Here is a 19,693-nt window from a genome sequence, read left to right as displayed (position 1 = left end):
CAAATAACACGGAGGCCCGGGAGGAGGACACCCCTCAGCACCCAGTCGTACCCGATGTTCCACAAGAGGGGTCCGAGAACCGACCCCTGTGGAACAACACGAACACAAAACATGGAAAAAAAAAAAAAAAAAAAGCCCGCCAAAACTGAAACATGAAAAATTACGTTCTTGATATTTTAATTATTGTAAAATGATGTTTATTAAGACTGCTAGTACACTTTGCATCATAATTGCTAAGTTTAATTAAAAATCGGCATGTACTACTTCGACATCCCTTCAATAGCTTCAAGCGTTGTCTTTCGTCCAGGTGCCAGGCGGAACAGGCTCCCCAGCCTGGACTGCTGCAGTCGAGACCTGCAAATGCGACAGCTGCACGGAAGGAAGGTGTTTATGCCACCTCAACCCTGGAAGGTGTAAACCAGGTAATACTCTGCTTTCCAGATCAAAAATATGGAATAAGTATTCTTGTAATAATATAATGTAACCTAGGAGTTTATGCCAGAACGGATGAGTAGGTGAGCTCACGGGGCTTTCATCTGAAGACGTTGCTAACACTGGCCCTAGCAAGAGCAGTGCTTTGCAGATTCTACCACAGGATCGGAAACGCGATCCACTGAGAAGATTCGGCGAGAAACTCAGTGGGCTATGTCTGAGTGCTAAATACTTTTCACGGTAACTCATTAGAGAAGTACATTTAATCACTCCTTCAGCTAATCTCGTCATGTCTGAGGGTCATGACCACTTCTATCCATGAGTTTGGTCCTCACGATGTTGCGCCATCTTGTCTTGTTCTCCCTAGAGAGCATCGTAACTGTTAGAATCAAGCGTAGTGTGGACTTAGTCCGACCAATGTACTGGACTAATTTCTCATAATTCATTGAATAACTTAATGATTCACATGGTTGTAGTCGTTGTGGCCTAAAAGATATCAGTACGGTGCATTCGTATCGAGCGATGAAACTGTACCAGTGTTCGAATCCCGCAGGCAAATACCATTTTTTGTAATGAAATATGTAGGTACTTAACAAACGTTCACGATTGACTTCCACGTCTCCACTTTCCACGAATAACATCGTGTAATAAAAAACAAACTCCCAAAATTATAATTTGCTTAATTACTGATGGTAGAACGTATTGTTAGTCTGCACGGGTAGGTACCACCACTTTGCCTATTTCTGCCGTGAAGCAGTAATGCGTTTCGGTTTGAAGGGTGGGGCAGCCGTTTTAACTATACTTAAGACATTAGAACTTATATCTCAAGATGGGTGGCGCATTTACGTCATAGATGTCTATGGGCTCCAGTAACTACTTAACACCGGGTGGGTTGTGAGTCACCCACTCATCTAAGCAATAAAAAAAATATATAATATACAGGACAATTGTTTACGACGCCAGTTCAAAGTAATCTCGACTCAAAACATTCGAATCAGATAAATTAACAGAACAATTTAACACATAAACGAACTCGTATTCCCGAAACGCGACCGACATTTTGAAATTTGTTTGTTAAAGTTTCGACAAAATGGCCGTCGTTCGTGTATGATAAAATACAAATTCGGTGCCCGCTTATCGAGCGATCGTAATTAACTTTTAGAATTCTAAAGTTTATGGACGCTATCGTCTTGCTGAAATCTTCGAATCTGATAATTGTCGACTTAAAACTTGTTTTGGTCGTCCAATGCGAAGACTGGCGTGCATAGACAAACAAACGAATAACTACTTACTTAAAGAGTTTAAACTCTGACTGATTCGGTAATGGAGAAGTTAGCGACTGATGTGTCGAGCATCGTGGATAATAGTTTTATTTACGGAAATTTTAATAAAGATAAATTAAATCTAACTTTAATATCAGGTCAATTTTGTGAAAATACTAACTACCAGTTATATTCTGACCGGACTTCCTAAAGTTAGTTAGGTTTAACAAAATATAGGGAGCGGAATTTGCGGTCGCCATTACGGACAACCACTTCCGCTGCCCGAACCTCGTACAGGGTTGCTAGATAGGAAAATCGGATATGTTAGAATTTCGAAATATACTAACTATCGTTTTGTGTTATCCTTATCGAGGCGTAAAAAGCTATTCGGCTTAAACGACATTTCGCTTATTACGCGTCATTTATCTTTGTAATTAAAGTTGCAATTTATTTGGTATTAGTATCAACAGTTCGATGTTTTTTAATTGAATTTCAATTAAGTTTACTTGATTCAGGTAGTTGAAGAAGTTGTTTTGGTGTGATATTTTTCCAGATTTGAAACTTTAAATTACTCACCTGTAAAGTTGCAAAAGTATCGCTTAAACCAAACACCCTTTCACCCCTCTATGTGTACTTATAGATATTCTAATGTGTTACGTATTCACAAGAAATTTATGCTGTGACAAAATAATAGTATAAATAAATGAAAAAGACAGCTTGAATTATAATTTTAATACAATTTCATTAGCCGAATCACAGTTCTGTTTCTGACAGTAATAATTTAGGTACCTACCTACGTAATTTATATTTATTAGGTAACAATATTTGTTTAACGAGGTAATCTGTCTTAATTTCATGCATACTCTATGTTTATTCGGCTCGACGGTTTATGATGAGGTTAATTTATGCTGGTCATTCATCACTAGATTTGGATGTGCCTTTTTAATTTTTTTTATTGCTTCGACTGATGTACGGACTCAGGGTTAATCCGGTGTTAAGTAATAACTGGAACGCATAGACATCAATAAGGTAAATACCGTGAAATTACCTATGTGTTTTAAGAACGCGTTATTTTCTATGAAACGTTACAAGGACGAACTTCAATTTACGTTTAGGAGCTTCTCCGCTCAAAGGCCCGAACTTCACCTGTTATTCAGGAATACTGAGGCAAACAATAAAATCGATAACACCTTTTCACTGAACGCTGCGTGATTTTGACGGTATCTGCTCAGGGATGGCGCGAAGGTTATTTTCTGTTGTTTTTTTTTTTTTAATACAATCCTGTTCTGGTTTTAAACGACAGTTATACGTTGTACAATAACCTCACGGCTTTTTTTTAATTGCTTAGTTGGGTGGACGAGCTCACGGTTCATCTGGTGTTAAGTGGCTACCGGGGCCCATAGAAATTTTCAGCGTAAATTCGGCCACTCACCTTGAGATAGGAGCTCTAACGTCTCAGTATAGTTACAACGGTTGCCCCACCCTCCAAACCGAAACGCATTACTGCTTCAAGGCCGAAATAGGCCTTCAGGTGCCTTGACGCGAACTTTATTCTTTTTTTTTTCCTACCTATTCTAGTGATCTCGAGGGTTCGCCAAACAAGTAGGTGAGCTCACGGGGCTTTCATACCCGATCCTTTAGACCGAATGGTAAACAGTGGACGTCGCCCAAAACACGTCATTATGGATCCTCTCGATCCATTAACGATGCTTTATCCACACCACAAGCACCGATCACCGTCCTAGTCGAAGCCGTCGCTTGCGACGAAGGGCTCGACGAGCGAATTAACCCACAGACACAGTTCACTGAGTTTCGCGCCGAATCTTCTCAGTGGGTCGCATTTCCGATCCGATGGTAGATTCTGCGAAGCACTGCTCTTGCTAGGGTCAGTGTTAGCAACACTCCGGTTTGAGCTCGTGAGCTCACCTACACATTAGGGTGAATCTGAAATAGCCTCTCAAGGCTATCAGCATAGGTAGGGAAAAAAAATGTGACTCTAACTTGGTGTTCAATCTCGATTCTCAACTCTAAATATATATAAAGAAAATTCCGGCCAGCCCTAGTCTGGAGGAGAGGGCTGGATTTTTCGATTACCAACGTTCGTAGCGCGCCCTTAATCGACATTTCTCGAAGAATGCAGGGCCCTTGAATTATATTAAGTGATATCGAGGGTCCTTGATCTATGCTCCCCGAAGGCTGTCGGCTCCTACACCTCGAATAAAGTACAACGCGATTTTCAATGCCTTTACCTTTCAGAACATTCTACAAAGGTATTTTGATTTAAATTTGCATTTGTAAGGCTACCCGATTACCTAGATCAACATGAACTTCATTTCGGAAACTATTATGTTACTGATTTTGAAAAAATATATTTAAGTTTTCAGATATAGCTAAATTTTTTCACATATATAGGACCTCTTGTGTGTCAGCGCGGGTAGGTACCACCACCCTGCCTATTTCTGCCGTGAAGCAGTAATGCATTTCGGTTTGAAGGGTGGGGCAGCCGTTGTAACTATACTTGAGACCTTAGAACTTATATCTCAAGGTGGGTGGCGCATTTACGTTGTAGATGTCTATGGGCTCCAGTAACCACTTAACACCAGGTGGGCTGTAAACTCGTTCACCCATCTAAGCAATAACAAATAAAACATACATACATATTCAATAAGTGTATATAATCAAAATTCCCTTAACAGTTTAATAGCGCGTTTATAATTGTTTCTACATTAGTGTTGAAGTAAAGAATTTGTGTTAAATTGATTATTTTCTTAAATTATTAAGTAAACAAAATGAATTGAAGATCAAAAATATCTCAGACGCAAACAGCAAATTTGATATGCGATTTTCAACTTTATGTTAAGGTCGTAAATAGGCAGCATTATCGTAACATAAAATACAATTTATTTCAACTTAAAATCATAATTACGTTGTTGTTTAATTAAAAAAAATGGTAACTGCGTTACCGATTCTAGAAAAAGGCAAGATCGACGGTTGAAGACGAAACAAACTCAGCGGCCATATTGTTTTTTCTACATATTTTAACGCTATTTAAGCATTCAGTTTAGTACGATTGCTTTAGGACAAAAATAGTTAAAATCGCCAGTAGTACCGGTCCCCTGCCGGTAAATTAAGATATTGTTTATAACACTACTAAATCTTTCTTTGTTTTTAAGTAAATGCTTTCACTGTTGTAAATAGAAAACAAATTAGCCTATCCAAGCTATCTTCTGACCGTTTCTCAAATGATTCGATATTCTTTCATACGTTTCCCAGCAGATTGTTTGAGTGTAAAACATATAAATGTTTAAAATTAAATTTGAGATAATAAAACAAACGCTCTATTAAATCATTCAAGCGAATTACTCTCGGTTTTAGCTTACACATATTTCGAAGACGGCATTTCACTGAAAATTTCTCTTGATATTTCGTGAATTTTCGGCGAGCCTCGTAATGCAAATATCTCAGGGATTATAAGCCGTCTCGACTCGGGGGCGACGTCTTTGACGTAATTAAGAGGTGAAACACTTGTATTTTACGAGATTTTTCATTTTTATTACGCTCCGCCGGGATCGTTCGGCGTTATAAAGTTTAATCCGCGTCCCGGTATTACGAAGTACACGATTAAAAAAAGATACACACGTCTTAAGCGCGTAATTAGTAACCGCGTGTAGTAAGCGTAATTAAAATTACTTTTACCCTATTACTACTCTATTAGGGTCCTATTTCGCACCTTTAGAGAGTTGAAGTGGCTTAAATAATTTTTTTAAGAAAATGAATTTTATATTTTAAACGACTTATAAACATTTAGGAGTATTCTATCAGTTTATAAAATATATATTTTTAAATTAAAAATTTAATTTAAATTTTAGTTTAAAAAAAAAACATTCTTTCTCTCTTTTTTTTAAAATGCTTAGTTGCGTGGACGAACTCACGACCCACCTGGTGTTAAGTGGTTACAGGAGCCCATAGACATCTATAACGTAAAAGCCGCCACCAACCTTAAGACATGAATTCTAAAGTCTCATTTTTAACAGTACAATTGCTTCCCCACCCTTCAAACCGAAACGCATTACTGCTTCACGGCAGAAATAGGTAGGGTGGTGGTAATTATCCGCGCGGACTCACGAAAGGTCCTATCACCAATAATTACGCAAATTGTAATTTTTCGGGTTTGATTTTTATTACACGACTAGCGACCCGCCCTCGCTTCGCTTCGGAAACATTAAAACACACATGAAACCAAAAAAAAAAAATAAAAAAAAAAATTTAAAAAGTAGCCTATGTTCATCAGGGACAATGTCGGCTTCTAATGGAAAAAGAATTTTTCTAATCGGTCCAGTAGTTTCGGAGCCTATTCGAAACAAACAAACAAACAAATCTTTCCTCTTTATAATATTAGTATAGATATTACTCCTTCACAGTGGAATTCAATCGCCAACATTTGTTGAGTACGTATTTCATTAGAAAAATTGGTACCCGCCTGCGGGATTCAAACACCGGTGCATTGCTACATACGAATGCACCGGACGTCTTATCCTTTAGGCCACGACGACTTCAGCACGCTCATGAACTTGACATACCGTTGTTGCAGATCTGAACGTATCGACTCCGCGTTTCTCGGGAGCTTCTTGGATAGCTTTTCAAGCTCTGCGCGGTGCTTACAAGCGGGTCAGGGCTCGCCTGCGAGTGCGACCCGAGCGTGCCAGGGGCGTTTTGCTGCTTACCGGCGAACACGACGACCTGTCCGGCGACTACCTAGCGCTTCTACTGAGGAACGGACACGTGGAATTGAGGTAAGGATACAAGGCCGGACTTAAACTTGATAAAAATAAAAATAAAAAAAGGGTGCGTGTACTTAAGTACGCGCGTAAGAAGATACCTTTTTTTTATTAAATTACTTTTTTTTTTAAATATTACATAATTAATAATAAATATTTAACGTTAATAATTTAATAATTGTTAGTATGAAATATATTAAATAATAATTTTGTCATTTATATTACTAAATAATACATACGGATAGTTAACCTCAATTTTATTGGAGCACTTGTGAGCAACTTCATTTCTGTTAATTTTGTGTCACGCGCATCGTAAAATTTCACTCTCGTCAATTTTTCATAACGCGCCTAAAGAAGTATAACTTCAATAACAAAATAATTTAAGTCAGACCATCTTAAGTCCATATTCGACGCTTGAAAGGCAAACGTGACTAAACGACAGTGCGTGAACTTTACAGTAGACTAATTTAAAGTTGAAATAACTGAAAAAAAATCTATTTTAACGAATCTAGCTGTAGGATTGAAATGATTTTAATAGGCCTAGAAATATATTTTTTTTTTGCGCATCGAATATGGTTATTGTATCATTGATATACAAAGTAGTTATTGTCGCTTAGTCACGTTTGCCTTTCAAGCGTCGAATGTTGTAAGTAGAGTAATACTTATAGCTATGTTAGTAAAAGTAAAATTAAAATTAGCAAAATTATTAAAACATTTAATTCATAAATCTGCGTTGCTTTGAGGCACCAGGTACATGGATATTATGTATATGAGCCCAGTGTCTCACAAAAGCATATTAATGCCGCTCCTGGGCACCGGAAAAAAATCCGCCCCAATACTGGAATTTCACCTAAACATATAGTTTATATATCTTATTTTTCAAAATTAAAACAACTATAATTTATTGCGGAAACTTTATCACGTGTCATATATTCCAAAAACATAAATAAATATTTGTTTTTTTTTCTAACAATTATAAATGTTTACTAAGGGTGACTCATAAATATATTATATAAAAAAAAACGAATTAAATTTCTTTAATTACAGAATATACAAAAATCGACAATTATTTTAAATCTCCAAGGAAATAAATTGATTAAATCATTTTGATGATTAATTTTTTTTACCAAAAGTACCAATGTTAATAATTCACAAATAACAGATAAATTGAATTTCTTGAATTATCAATTAAAAAGAAAATTATTAATTAATTATATTGAGCAATATTGATGAGACTAAAAAAAAATACTTTCAAAATTTTGCCGCCCTAAAAAATTTGCCGCCCTGGGCACTTGCCCCGACTGCCCCTAGTGTAAATCCACCACTGTAAGGATATAGAGGAGGGTAAGGGTATTTTGTTGGTTTACAGCCCACCTGGTGTTAAATGGTTACTGGAGCTCATAGACATCTACAACGTAAATGCTGCCACCCACCTTTGAGATATGAGTTCTAAGGTCTCAGTATAGTTACAACGGCTGCCCCACCCTTCAAACCGAAACGCGTTACTGCTTCATGGCTGGTATAGGCAGGGCGGTGGTACCTACCCGTGCGGACTCACAAGAGGTCCAACCACCAGTAAAACATACTTAAGACTCGTGTTAACTAAAGAGAATACTAAATTGATATAATGTAAGCTTCGTTCTTCGGCTAGGTTCGACTGTGGGAGCGGCGCTGGTGTGCTCCGGTCACCAGAGCCGGTCCGTCTCGGACGTTGGAACACCATATCGATCTACCGCCACCGATGGGACGCCTGGTTGAGGCTCAACAGTGGGAAGAGAGTTCGGGGACGATCGAAGGTGAGTATCGAAGAAATAAAGAATACCTAGTTTAAAAAAACTAACAAAATACGCTTTCATAGAAAACCCAACTAAAAAATAGAAAATAAATTTTAATAAATTTGAATTAAAAACAGTGTAAGATAAAATTATTTTATTGTAAAAAAAGCGTAGGGTGCTTTTCAGGATATTATCAAAATAACCCTTCTACTCATATCTGTTCATAAAATATTCCAAATACCATACATAACTATTGATACCATGCACTATTTTTAATTTAAATTTATTTTCTATTTTTTAGTTGGATTTTAAACTATTATTTATTTTTCATTTTCTAGTTGAATTTCAATTTTTTCAATATATTTTTTTTAAATGTTGAATTGTCATCGGTCCTTAACGAGTATAGCAAGCAATAGCAAAAGTATAGCAATAAGTATACCAATACCAAAAAATCACGTTCAAAGATTCCGTTACATACTAACATACATACGACTGAAGCTAATAAAAGCGTATTCAAAACAACACGTACAACATGCACGTACCAATTCATTTTTGCAGCTTCTTGAATAGATCAATAATCACAGTCCTGCTAGTGCTCACCGAAGTCTATAGCCATCACATCCTGATTGCCGTCACCTACATCGACAAGTGAAGTCAAACTCTCAATTAAGGTGATTTACAATGACAGTCCCACCCCACAAAAAGGAACACAGATCTGTGTGCTTAGTGCGAGTTTTTTAACGTTTTCGATAACGTAAAAGTTAACTCAAATTTGTATGGAGTTGGATCGTTTGCGTACGTTTGCCGCTAGGGGCGCTGTTCCAAATGCATACAAATTTGAGTTTACTTTTACGCTAACGAGAACGTTAAAAACTCGCACTAAGTACACTGCTTCGCGCCAAAAATATGCAGAGCGGTAACCATGTAACTGTGATCAATTGAAAATCTTTTATAATCATATCAATTAAATATAAATTTTAAACCTATATATCTATCGGCAATCACCTTAATAACGTTTTTTTACATCTACATAACATTATGGGACAGACCGCAAAGTTCGTCTTCTGAATAAAAATTAGGATAATGTTTATGGTCACATGTGTTGCCAACACATAAAATTTAATGCGCTCGAATTCAAATAAGTTGTCTTACGAAATTTTGAAAGTCGTTAGTGAGCACGTGTTAAGTAAATAGAAAGTTTAATAGAAAAATCTGTGCCGTCCTGAGGGATTCGAAGTTTCATCTCTCGATACGAGCATTCTTAGGCCACAAGGAATTTTATTTGAATGAATATTATTGAACTATAGAATTGAATTGAATATTGAAGCATTTCCGCAGTTTTATTTATTTAAGTTTATTCATTTTTATTGTACAATAAACAATTTTTTTTTGCTTATTTGTTGAACGAGCTGACAGCCCGCCTGGTGTTAAGTGGTTACTGGAGCCCATAGACATCTACTACGTAAACGCGCCACCCACCATGAGATATAAGTTCTAAGGTCTCAGTATAGTTACAACGGCTGTTCCACCCTTGAAACCGAAACGCTTTACTGCTTCACGGCAGAAATAGGCAGGGTGGTGGTACCTACCCGTGCGGACTTACAAGAGGTCCTACCACCAGTAATTACGCAAATTATAATTTTGCGGGCTTGATTTTCATTACACGATGTTATTCCTTCACAATGGAAGTCAATCGTGAACATTTGTAGGGTACGTATTTTTTTTTATTGCCCTTGTAGGCAGACGAGCATACGGCCCACCTGATGCTGAGTGGTTACCGTCGCCCATGAACTTCAGCAATGCCAGGGGTAGAGCCAAGCCGCTGCCTACCATTTAATACTCTCCACAAGCCTCGTTTGAAGAAGGACATGTCATAGCGCTTATATTTTCATTAGAAAAATTGGTACCCGCCTGAGATTCGAACACCGGTGCATCGCTTCTTTAGGCCAGCTCGTCTGCCTGCACAGGCAATAAAAAAAACCTGAAAAAAGGTTAATAAGATGTTAATTATTGATGACTGACGACCCGCCCTCGCTTCGCTTCGGAAACTGTAATTTATTATTGATTTCTCCACTATTTAATGGATGTTATTATATACATAAACCTTCCTCTTCAATCACTCTATCTATTAAAAAAAACGCATCAAAATCCGTTGCGTAGTTTTAAAGATTTAAGCATACATAGGGATATAGGGACAGAGAAAGCGACTTTGTTTTATACTATGTAGTGATTACGGTAGTCTTCGAGCGCGTTTCCAATACACGCGACATTCGAATACAAATTATTCAGAAGCACGCATCCAAACCGCATTACCAGAGTCCCAATTAGAACGAAATAAATTGCCGCGTCGAGTGGCGTTGAAATGAAGCACCAAAAGCGTTTTCACAAGTTTCGGGGCGCTCTTTGAGGGCGTGGTTATCTACAAATTGAATAAAACCAAGAGGTCGGCCGGTTGGGCTAACCTTAACGAGTCTAGTCGGATTAAAATTTATTAAAATCAAATATTTACGTTCACTTTTTTCCACTTACACTTCCGGCCATTAACTTTGCCGGTCGACATGGGTGGAAATAGTCTTGTGAGTCCGCACGGGTAGCTACCACCACCCCACCTATTTCTGCCGTGAAGCAGTAATGCGTTTCGTTGTTGTTGTACTGTTAAAACTGAGTACTTAGAACTCATGTCTCAAGGCCGCATTTAAGTTGTAGACGTCTATGGGGTAACAACTTAACACCCTGTGGGCTGTGAGCTCGTCCACAATAAATAAAAATATAAAATAATAATACTGATAATCATTTTCCTAATGACATAAGAGGCAACGATTGCTTATTTTCTAAACTAATCAAGAATGACAGTCGATACTTGGCAAAAACAAAATTCCTTAGTCAATTCGTTAACAATAGGACACGTTTCAGGCTCAACGGCCCGTAAGACTTTAATTTGTTATTGGCGAAGGCCGGTTAAGTAATGTTTCGAATTATCGTTCAAAAAGTTAATTAACCCTTTTAGTGCTTGAGCTTATTTTCACATATTTTTCAGAAATTTCCAAATGAATTTTGAAAAAAAAGTAAAAAGCTTTACTTAAAAAAACAATGCTAAATTCACAGCAAAATATTTTTAATTGAGCTTTTATACCTGGTACCTACGATGAAACATTTTTTATTTATTGCTTAGATGGGTAGACGATCTCACAGCCCACCTGGTGTTAAGTGGTTACTGGAGTCCATAGACATCTACGAAGTAAATGCGCCACTTGATATAACCTTGATATACAAGTTCTAAGGTCTCTCAGTATAGTTACAACGGCTGTCCCACCCTTCAAACCGAAACGCATTATTGCTTCACGGCAGAAATATGCGGGCGTTGGTACCTACCCGTGCGGACTCACAAGAAGTCCTACCACCAGTACTATCAGTACCAAACTGCGCAATAGTTGGTATTCCGACGCTCTCTATACCCAATAATAACTCTATACGCATTAATAAAGAGTCGATCTATCGACGGCTCACGCTCTAAATGCTAACATTAAAAAACCTCTCCGAGTTTGAAACGTGTAGACCAAGTTTCGATCACTTTTTATAAAAAAAATCTTTGTTTTATACTGTATGTTCCATGGAGGAACTATCTGAGGAACTATTCGAGATGATCCCCTCATCTTCTTTTTATCATCGCACCTTCCGCCATCGGAGCCGAGTTTATCCATATTATCTGGAACCGCTGCAATCATGGGCAGTGCGTTTCCAGAGGTCTTTTTTCCCACGTACCATCCGGCTTTGGAATGAGCTTCCCTCCACGGCGTTTCCCGAACGCTATGACATATTCTTCAAACGAGGCTTGCGGAGAGTATTTAATGGTAGCCAGCGGCTTGGCTCTGGCCCTGGTATTGCTGAGGTCCATGAGCGACGGTGATCACTTACCATCAGGTGGGCCGTATGCTTGTTGCCCACAAACGCAATAAAATATATATATATAAGTGATTTCGGTGAGCACAGTTAAATATACGAAACACACCATCTGTTTAAACACCACTGGTGCCATTTTACGTAACAAAAACATTTCAGAAATGCGAATAACAAACGTACCAAGTTTGTTTTACTAAATTTACCAAATTTACCAAGTTTTACCAAGGTTACCAAACAAATTATCAGGTGCCTAAAGGGCGTACACAGATATACTTAATGTTCTCTATGTAGATTAGATTTTGACATAACATGTACGAATTGTTCGGTGTTAGCATTGTAAATCTTCTCAGTGGGTCGCGATTCCGATCCGGTGGTAGATTCAGCGAAGCACTGCTCTTGTTAGGGCTAATGTTAGCAAATTCTCTCAGGTTGAGCCCGTGAGCTCATCTATCCGTCCACGCGAATTTGGAATATCCCTTATGCTACCAACGATTAGGTAGGGGGAAAAAAGACTGTAAAAAGAATTAGTATTAGCGTTTACTTTAATATATATTTTTTTTTTGTTTATTGCTTAGATTTGTGGATGAGCTCACAGCCCACCCTGTGTTTAGTGGTTAGTGGAGCCCATAGACATTTACAACGTAAATGCGCCACCCACCTTTGAGATATAAGTTCTAAGGTCTCAGTATAGTTACAACGGATTTTTTTTTTTTTTTTTTTCTCGGGCCGGGGGCCGAACCTCCTACGAGGTCCCCGCGCCTAGGGGGCGCGCGGGGTATGTGAGACTCAACGATCTGCAGGTGTTGAGAGCAGATCGCGGGCCCAAGGATTTTAGGGCCCACCCACTAAACGACTCCCCTGCACTCTTACACCCGACGTCCGATCTCCGTCCGGGGTCAGAACCCGTTCAGAGTAGGGGGGTTCCCGCGGTCAACACTACAACCAGACACGCGGCGCCACCCCGAGGACGCCCGACCGACGGGTCGTCGAGGCGATAGTCGACGACCAACGACGTCGGTCTCCGCGGTACGGCGGCCCTACCAGGCCGCCCGGGCGGTGCCGCTGGTGTTCCGGGATACCCCGCTGGGCCAGAACCAGCCTGCCGGGTCGGAACGCGATACACCGCCGACCGGGTTGCTCTTCAACAGTATGTTCGGCGACGACAGCGACGACGAAAATGCGGACCGCATCGCAGTCCGCAGCCGCCGACGCGCCGTCCCGTCCTCCTGGTGCCAGCGCGCTAGAGTGACGGTAGCGTGCGGCGCAGCCTCAACCCCCTTAGGTCGCCCCGTGACCATCACCGGGAGGAGACTGCCTCCTCATAGGGGCTGGAGCTGGACAAACGCCCTCCTCCGAACCCTGGCTCGACGGCGGCGGCACGGCGCCGAGAGGGAAGAAGAGCTCTCCCTCTCCCGTTCCGCCGCCTCCTTCTGCGAGATGGTGGACTCGCAGAAGTCGAGCATCGCCTGCCAGGACTCGTCGCTGCCGAGCATCGCAGCCACGACGGTCGGAAGCGACAAGTCCGGTCCTATTTTTGCAACGAGGACGCGGCGCTGCTCCGCGAAAGCGGTGCAGTACGCGAGCGTGTGCTCCACCGTGTCCTCGTTGCAGCCACTGCAGTGGTGGCACTTCGGCGTCGGCTCCCTCCGGGCGACGAGGTGCAGGTAGCGACCGAAACAGCCGTGTCCCGTGAGCACCTGTGTCGCTCGGAAGGTGAGACGTCCTCGGTCGCGATTCACCCATTCCGAGAGGACCGGGCGGATCGCCTCGACGGTCCGTCGCCCGTAGGCGGGGTCCGCCAGGCGGCGAGACCACGCCTCGAGCACGGCACGCCGAGATTGAAGCTTCCGTGCTCGAACTTCCGCCGCGCCGGGACGCGGCTCCCCCCTGGAGCGGAGATCGCATCGCCACGCGTAATCCGCAGCGAGCGCCTCCGCTTCCAGGTCCCAGGGAGGCGTCCCAGCTAGCACGCACGCCGCCTCAAACGAGACGGTGCGGTATCCACGAACCGCCCTGACCGCAATCGCGCGCTGCGGACGTCGCAACGCCGCAACGTTGTCGCGGGTCAGGGCGTGGCACCACACGGGAGCCCCGTACAGTGCCATCGACCGCACCACCCCCGTGTAGAGGCGGCGCACCACCAAGTCAGGCCCCCCGACGTTCGGCAACAGCCGACTCAGCGAGCCGGCAGCCGCCATCAGTCGGGGATAGTTACAACAGCTGCCCCAACCTTCAAACTGAAACGCATGCTTCGCGGCTGGAATAGGCAGGGTGGTGGTACCTACCCGTACGTACTCACAAGAGGCCCTACAACCAGTAATTACGCAAATTATAATTTTGCAGGTTTGATTTTTATTACACGATGTTATTCCATCACCGTGGAAGTCAATCGTGAATGTTTGTTAAGTACGTATTTCATTAGAAAAATCGGTACCCACCTGCGGGATTCGAACACCGGTGCATCGCTACACACGAATGCACCGGACATCTTATCCTTTAGGCCACGACGACTTCATACCGATTCCGACTGCCGATACGTCTATGCTTTAACTGAAGTTTTTTCGATCAGGGTCTGTTCTCCCGCATGACGTTCCGGGAGCCGGTGTGGCTGGGCGGGACGGGCAACACGACCGGGCTTCAGAACAAGCTCGGCCTCTCTGAAGGTCTCCTCGGCTGCGTGGACTTCTTGCGCGTGAACGGTGACACGTACCGCCTGATCAAAGACTCCGTCGCCACTTTGGATATCAGTGAGTTGTTTATTTATAATTTACAAGCTTTTGCCCGCGTCTCCGTCCGCATGGAATAGTTACTTTGGCGTAACGTTAAATTCTACTCCCACTTCATTTACGTAGAAAGTGAAAATATTTTTGAATTATAGAATGTTAAGGAGCTATTTAAACCCCTATTTTGAAACATTATTTATTGGTGCTCTACTTGTATTGACTTTACCGTGATGCTATATAGCCTATAGCCTTCCTCAATAAATGAGCTATCTAACACTGAAAGTATTTTTCAAATCATATCTGTGTGCTTAGTGCGAGTTTCTTAACGTTCTCGATAGCGTAAAAGTTAAATCGAATTTATATTGAGTTGGAACGTTTGCGTACGTTTGCCGCTAGGAGCGCTGTTCCAACTGCATACAAATTTGGGTTAACTTTTACGCTATAGAAAACGTTAAAAAACTCACACTAAGCATACTGTAGTTCCTGAGATTAGCGCGTTCAAACAAACAAACTATTCAGATTTATAATCTATATATATAAAAATGAATTGCTGTTCGTTAGTCTCGCCAAAACTCGAGAACGGCTGGACCGATTTGGCTAATTTTGGTCTTGAATTATTTGTGGGAGTCCAGAGAAGGTTTAAAAGGTAGATAAACATGAAAATGCTCGGAATTACATAAAAATAACAATTTTGTTTTTTCTTAGATGTGTCCCCCATCGGACGGAATCTTTTTATTTGTTTTAAGTTTATTTTAAACAAAGGTTTACGTTTAGGCACTACGAAGACTGCCGGGTCAGCTAGTATTAGTATAGATTTATTACACAATCTTCTTCTATATCGTTTCCTCACTACTGAGGATCGCGTCCACATGTGACGTTCTTCCACTGTGTTCGATCATGAGCGGCATGGACCGCATTGTACAGATTAGTGCTTCTCTTACTAGATCTGATCTGTAAATCTGATCTATAATTTATTTATTAGGCACACAATACACAGCTAAAAAGATACACAAAATATAACAAGTAAAAAAAAACAAAATACAACTTACAGCATAAGCCATGTGCGCACGACTTAAGTAAGACAAATGTGCTGAATTTGTACACATAGTCCTTTCAACTATACAACAAAACAACGTGATAACGAAAACCAATCTAACTTATAATATAAGGAAATAATTTTACTCACATTATACATTATATATTACATATTTAAAAAAAAGATGTGTGGTGTCGTGGGACAGCGGATAGGAACGAATTTCCTTATTAAATATTAATTTTGAGTTCTATTCGAGGTATAAAGAATATAATTCGGGTATACATTTTTTATTATGTTTTTTTTATTGATAAAAATAATAATAAAAACCACTTTACAAAGCTATGAACTCTATTTTATTCACAATAATTTATAAAAAATATATAAAAAAAATATGTTATTTTTTGTACGTTATTACAAAGTTAATTCGTACAAAGTGTGCATTACTAATAAAAATCTTATGTTACGGACGTTTTTTCCCGGTTAGGGTACCCCTCCGCATCGTTCCATAAGGAACTCCTTTTCAAAACTTCGTTCCAAAAACAACTCTTAAAAAAACCATTTAAAATCTGCGAACACAATTTTCTTTTTAATTCCAGCGCACTTTGATGATTTTACTTTGATAAGTCGTTCTCTTTGATTGAAAACCTCGCGTCCCAGTCGAAGCGACATTAAAAATATGACTATATAGCTAGCTTTAGGGTTTTCTTTTGTTGTTATTCACTTCGTTTTTAATGTCGTAAAAAAATCACAAAAAACATTCACTGTGTTATTGTTGAGTTTTATATTTTTATTTGTGTGTTATTATTGCATGAATACTATGCTTCTGCTATTCGGAAAACATACTAAGCTAACAAATAACAAGGAAACCTCATAATGGCACCGCAATATATTTTGTAATTTACCGTTTTCGGCAGTAGAGCGGTCGGGTTTGGTTAGTAAGAAATAAAGAAAAGAGTTGTGAGACGGGGAAAACTCAACCCTCTGGCTATCTCTCTCTATTATATGTAGTAGGACTAGAACAACAATAGTAAAATGAATCAGTGGTCGTGTACGATAAATAAAATAATCCTACTAATATTATAAACGTGAATGTATGGATGTATCTTTGTTACTCTTTCTCGCAAAAACTACCGGATGGATTCTGATGAAACTTTACAATAATATAGCTTACATATCAGAATATATACAGATAAGCTATAATTTATAATGATATAGTGTGAACTAGACATGCCACGAATATTAGGCTACTATTCGGTATTCGGCCTATTCGGCCACTTGTTTGGTATTCGGTATTCGGCCGAACAGTAAGTACCTATTATACCGAAAAATGACGGGCAGGAATCAAATCATGTTTCGTCAACAAACTCGAATCATAGAACGCACGATGGAGACAGGTCCCGACTTGTCGTATTATTCTTTACGCGCTCGACTAACTAGCATGTACTTTGTGCCGGCGATTCGGCCGATAGCGTTGCCGAATATTCGGTATTCGGTATTCGGCCAAACCACTATTCGTGGCAACTCTAGTGTGAACTACGAAAAAAATACGATAAATGTCAAGTAGGTAAAAAAACTGCCATTTTATTTTCTTAACCAAAACTAAATTACAGTTCCCGAAGCCAAGCGAGAGCGGGTCGCTAGTGTATAAATATTTACATTAGATTATTCAATGTACTTTTCTTTTATTACAATCAGAAACCATTATCTAGATTCTTTCAAATTTGTTCGTATTTAATAATATATTTATATTTATAGTATTAGCGGTACATATTTTTTTTTACTGCTTAGATGGGTGGGCGAGCTCACAGCCCACCTGGTGTTAAGTGGTTACTGGTGCCCATAGACGTCCGTGGTCGTGATTTTTTTTTATTAAATTTTCACTGGCATATTCACCTAATTCAAACCAGAAATGCTCTTAACGTAAAGCATTTCGTAAGGCATCCCCCATTCTTCGGTATTCATAATACGACAAACGTCTCGAACTAACAATAGTATTACCTACACGTAAGTCGGGCTGTATATTTCATCCCCTGAATAATAATGCCGTCGGTTATGTTTGCTCGACGCGTAATGAAATGCTAGGAGATTTATCAGTGGCAATTTTGAGTGTAATGACATTTTATCGAATTGATGGGCTTGAAGCTCAGCTTTTGGTACAGAATAGAATGCTAAAATAATTTAATTTTCCGTAAAAAGTACAGTAAGCAATTCCTTTAATAACTAAAATAGATCCGCCGTCAGAATTATTTAGACGTTAGTTATTATTACTCAATGGACGTACCAATCATGACTTAATTGCACTTGCAAAAAAATTATATACATATACATATATGTCATATTGAGAATGTGATATTGAGAAAGACACACTTATATAGGAAACCGGAGTAACAATTAATTGCATCGGTTTTTAAAATTCTGCTTATACTAGTTGATACAGGATTTTAGAGCGAAGACATAATATATAGCATTATTGTATCGTTATGGGTCCTTGATGTATTGGCCAATTTTCAAGTTTTTATTCTTATTTTTTTACTAGCTGACCCGGCAGACTCATTAGTAGTACCTCAATCGATAGTAAAAGACCTAAACTTTTGTATAAAATAAACTTAAAAGAAACAAAAGGAATCCGTCCGACGGGGGACATATGAAAGGAAAAGCAAAATTGTTATTTTTATTCAATTCCGACCATTTTCATATTTATCTACCTTTTAAGCCTTCTCTGGACTACCACAAATAATTCAAGATCAAAATTAGCCAAATCGGTCCAGCCGTTCTCGAGTTTTAGCGAGACTAACGAACAGCAATTCATTTTTCTAGATATAGATTATAGCGTAGATAGGTGGACGAGCTCAGAGCCCATCTGATATTGTTGGTTACCGGAGCCCATAGACATAGACATCTACAACGTAAATGCCGCTACCCACCTTGACATATGAGTTCTAAGGTATCAGTATAGTTACAACGACTGCCCCGTCATTCAAACCGAAACGCATACTGCTTCAAGACAGAAATAGGCAGGGCGGCGGTACCTACCCATGCGGACTCACAAGAGGTCCTACCACCTGTGAATAATCCGACGACTTGGAGTCAGTGAAATTGGCGTTGAAAGATTGCGTCGCATAGAACCAAACACCAAGTTAATAAATAAAGCTTGTTAAAAACGAATAATATAAAAGCGAATAGCATATAGCAACAGCTGTGACGAATCCTCAAAAATAATCACCCCTCCCTTTGACGAGTTGATCAGAAACCGAAATCCGGTTCCGGGCTGTTAATTCTGTACATTTAACGAAGCTTAATTTACGAGAGAATTTACTGGAACTGAGAACTGTAGTAAAATCTATCTTTGATATCGCATCGAGTTATGCGAAGTGCGCCCGACGTAGAAAGTTATTCGTTGTTTTGACTCACTCAAATGAGACTAGGTTCGAATGATTAAACACGTTGGTTACCAGAATTGCAGTAGTTAAAAGAAGATATTTATTTATTGCCGTGGAATTTCTTTAGGCGCGTTGAGAGTAAAGCTTAACTCGCGACAGATTCGTTACGACTAGAGAGAAAAGACACAATTTAGGAAGAGCGAGAGTGAGAAAGTAGACAGAGCGTCTCGCGAACCACTCGATCGTGGAGAGAGGGAAAGGACAAAGGAGCTAGATCGTTTCTCTTATACACAGCAATCCCTATTACAAGAGAAATTTGACTTAAAGATGAAAAATGAAGCCAAGACGAACCACAATATTACGTTTCAATAAGAAGTTTCACTTCTTTCACGTGAGCGAAGTTGCAC

The 19,693-nt window shown here is 39.9% G+C and overlaps 1 protein-coding gene across 1 annotated transcript in view; it reads left to right on the top strand.

Annotated features, from left to right (window-relative positions):
* The window catches only part of LOC114243351 (EGF like, fibronectin type III and laminin G domains protein pikachurin), a 145,854-nt gene that overhangs the window by 95,852 nt on the left and 30,309 nt on the right, over positions 1-19,693 (top strand). Inside the window, exons 5-8 of the mRNA XM_028174807.2 lie at positions 308-422; positions 6,286-6,487; positions 8,124-8,268; positions 14,717-14,894. Coding sequence (XP_028030608.2) covers positions 308-422; positions 6,286-6,487; positions 8,124-8,268; positions 14,717-14,894 — 640 coding nt within the window. The remainder of the gene's footprint in view (positions 1-307; positions 423-6,285; positions 6,488-8,123; positions 8,269-14,716; positions 14,895-19,693) is intronic.

Source organism: Bombyx mandarina, chromosome 28 (assembly GCF_030267445.1).
Source record: "Bombyx mandarina strain Sakado chromosome 28, ASM3026744v2".
Classification (NCBI taxonomy): domain Eukaryota; kingdom Metazoa; phylum Arthropoda; class Insecta; order Lepidoptera; family Bombycidae; genus Bombyx; species Bombyx mandarina.
Note: the sequence above shows the minus strand (reverse complement) of the source record. Positions and strands in the feature narration are given on the sequence as shown.